This window comes from Montipora foliosa, chromosome 10 (assembly GCF_036669935.1).
Source record: "Montipora foliosa isolate CH-2021 chromosome 10, ASM3666993v2, whole genome shotgun sequence".
NCBI classification, from domain to species: domain Eukaryota; kingdom Metazoa; phylum Cnidaria; class Anthozoa; order Scleractinia; family Acroporidae; genus Montipora; species Montipora foliosa.
In genome coordinates, this window is record NC_090878.1 from 2,581,747 (window position 1) to 2,584,246 (window position 2,500).

The 2,500-nt window shown below is 39.0% G+C and overlaps 1 protein-coding gene across 1 annotated transcript in view; it reads left to right on the forward strand.

The window, feature by feature from the left end:
• Positions 1-2,500, forward strand: part of LOC137974475 (uncharacterized) — a 19,854-nt gene that overhangs the window by 6,134 nt on the left and 11,220 nt on the right. The window contains exons 4-5 of the mRNA XM_068821492.1: positions 1-221; positions 1,228-1,536. The exon at positions 1-221 is cut by the window's left edge and continues 88 nt beyond it. Of these exons, the coding sequence (XP_068677593.1) occupies positions 1-221; positions 1,228-1,536 (530 nt within the window). The remainder of the gene's footprint in view (positions 222-1,227; positions 1,537-2,500) is intronic.

Below are 2,500 nucleotides of genomic sequence, written 5' to 3' on the forward strand. Positions count from 1 at the left end.
TCTTTTGTGGGAAATGCCAAGATAAATCGCGAGAAGTGGGGAATGGTTAAGTCAGTTTTCATCGGCCAGACGGATTGCAAAATCAAAGGCAACGAAGCAAAAGAGACGAAAGTTCAAGCTGATTCTTCAAAAACTGCAACAAGAATAGACGCAGGAAAATCATTGCCAGCATTCACCGCGGATACTTCTGAACGTACAAGACGTCTCGCTTCCCCTATTAGGTGTGTAATGAATTTTGTATATGATATAGAGGATATTGCATGGCGGCTTTTTGATACGAATTTTATCTTCTTGTGCTAATAGTATATCAAGTATCGAGGGTAGCACCTAACGACGGAATCTCATGAAATGCCCTAGATTTGCTTAAAATGTTCTCTACAATGCTCTACAAGCTCGTTTACTAAGTTTGGAGCTCTCCTTCGAAATATTTATCTGTTCGGATGTGTTAGGGGAACTTCATAGCTGTAGAAATATCTTGGTGGCTATTTGGTCTTGTCCGAAAGTTTTGGCAATCATGACGGGTGACATGGAAAACTCTTTCTTACGTAGTTGCCCTTTTTGTCGCGAAAATCTTAGGAAACGTCGGTTGTTTTAAAATATAGGCAAGACTCGAACCTACGAATACGCAACGAGTTAAAAGAACTCGAATCCTGCCTAGTACACTAATTACTCAGTCAGACCTTTGGGCCGTTCCTTGAAAAACAACCTGATAATCATCTTTGTAAGGGCGGACGCATTGCATCATTCATCATCAATATCTTCTTGATGGAAGGAAATACCCAGCAACTAGATATTCTCCAGGTTTTCAAGTTAGCGACCAGGGGCCGGTTCCTGAAAGGTGTAATAACTCTATTCCAGGGATAAATGTGCCTTATTCCATGAATACCTATATTTCCAGAGTAAATTCTGTTTTGTTAGAATAGCAGATTTATCCCTGGAATAAAAGTTATACTTGGTATAATTTATTCCTCCTTCCAGGAACCGGCCCCTGGTTTTTACAAGTTCTTTTAAAAATGCAGAAATTTTAAATCATAAAATGCACCACATAATCAGAGTCACATAAAAGATGTATATGCACACCTAGGGCGACGCTTTTATTGTTGTACACTGTAAAAAAGGAAAGGGCTCTTGGAATTCGTATGTTCGTCTTTGTGCTGAATTTCTTAAAGACATCAATTCTATTCATTTGTTACCTTTCTTTTCGTTTTTTTTTTTTTTGTGTTAAAGTTCTTTTACGACTGCCTTGATGATGTCAGGCTCAAGAAAGGATGACCGTAAAAAAGGAAAGCGGAATATCTGTCAGCCAGTTGTTTCTTCTTTTGTGGGAAATACCAAGATAAATCGCGAGAAGTGGGAAATGGTTGGACCAGTTTTCATCGTCCAGACGGATTTCAAAATCAAAGGCAACGAAGCAAAAGAGACGAAAGTTCAAGCTGATTCTTCAAAAACTGCAGCAAGAATAGACGCAGGAAAATCATTGCCAGCATTCACCGCGGATACTTCTGAACGTACAAGACGTCTCGCTTCCCCTATTAGGTGTGTAATGAATTTTGTATATGATATAGAGGATATTGCATGGCGGCTTTTTGATATGAATTTTATCTTCTTGTGCTAATAGTATATCAAGTATCGAGGGTAGCACCCAACGACGGAATCTCATGAAATGCCCTAGATTTGCTTAAAATGTTCTCTACAATGCTCTACAAGCTCGTTTACTAAGTTTGGAGCTCTCCTTCGAAATATTTACCTGTTCGGATGTGTTAGGGGAACTTTATAGCTGTAGAATTTCTCGGTGGCTATTTGGTCTTGTCCGAAAGTTTTGGCAATCATGACGGGTGACATAGAAAACTCTTTCTTGCGTAGTTGCCCTTTTTGTCGCGAAAATCTTAGGAAACGTCGGTTGTTTTAAAATATAGGCAAGACTCGAACCTGCGAATACGCAACGAGTTAAAAGAACTCGAATCCTGCCTAGTACACTAATTACTCAGTCAGACCTTTGGGCCGTTCCTTGAAAAACAACCTGATAATCATCTTGGTAAGGGCGGGCGCATTGCATCATTCATCATCAATATCTTCTTGATGGAAGGAAATACCCAGCAACTAGATATTCTCCAGGTTTTCGAGTTAGCGACCAGGGGCCGGTTCCTGAAAGGTGTAATAACTCTATTCCAGGGATAAATGTGCCTTATTCCATGAATACCTATATTTCCAGAGTAAATTCTGTTTTGTTAGAATAGCAGATTTATCCCTGGAATAAAAGTTATACTTGGTATAATTTATTCCTCCTTCCAGGAACCGGCCCCTGGTTTTTACAAGTTCTTTTAAAAATGCAGAAATTTTAAATCATAAAATGCACCACATAATCAGAGTCACATAAAAGATGTATATGCACACCTAGGGCGACGCTTTTATTGTTGTACACTGTAAAAAAGGAAAGGGCTCTTGGAATTCGTATGTTCGTCTTTGTGCTGAATTTCTTAAAGACATCAATTCTATTCAT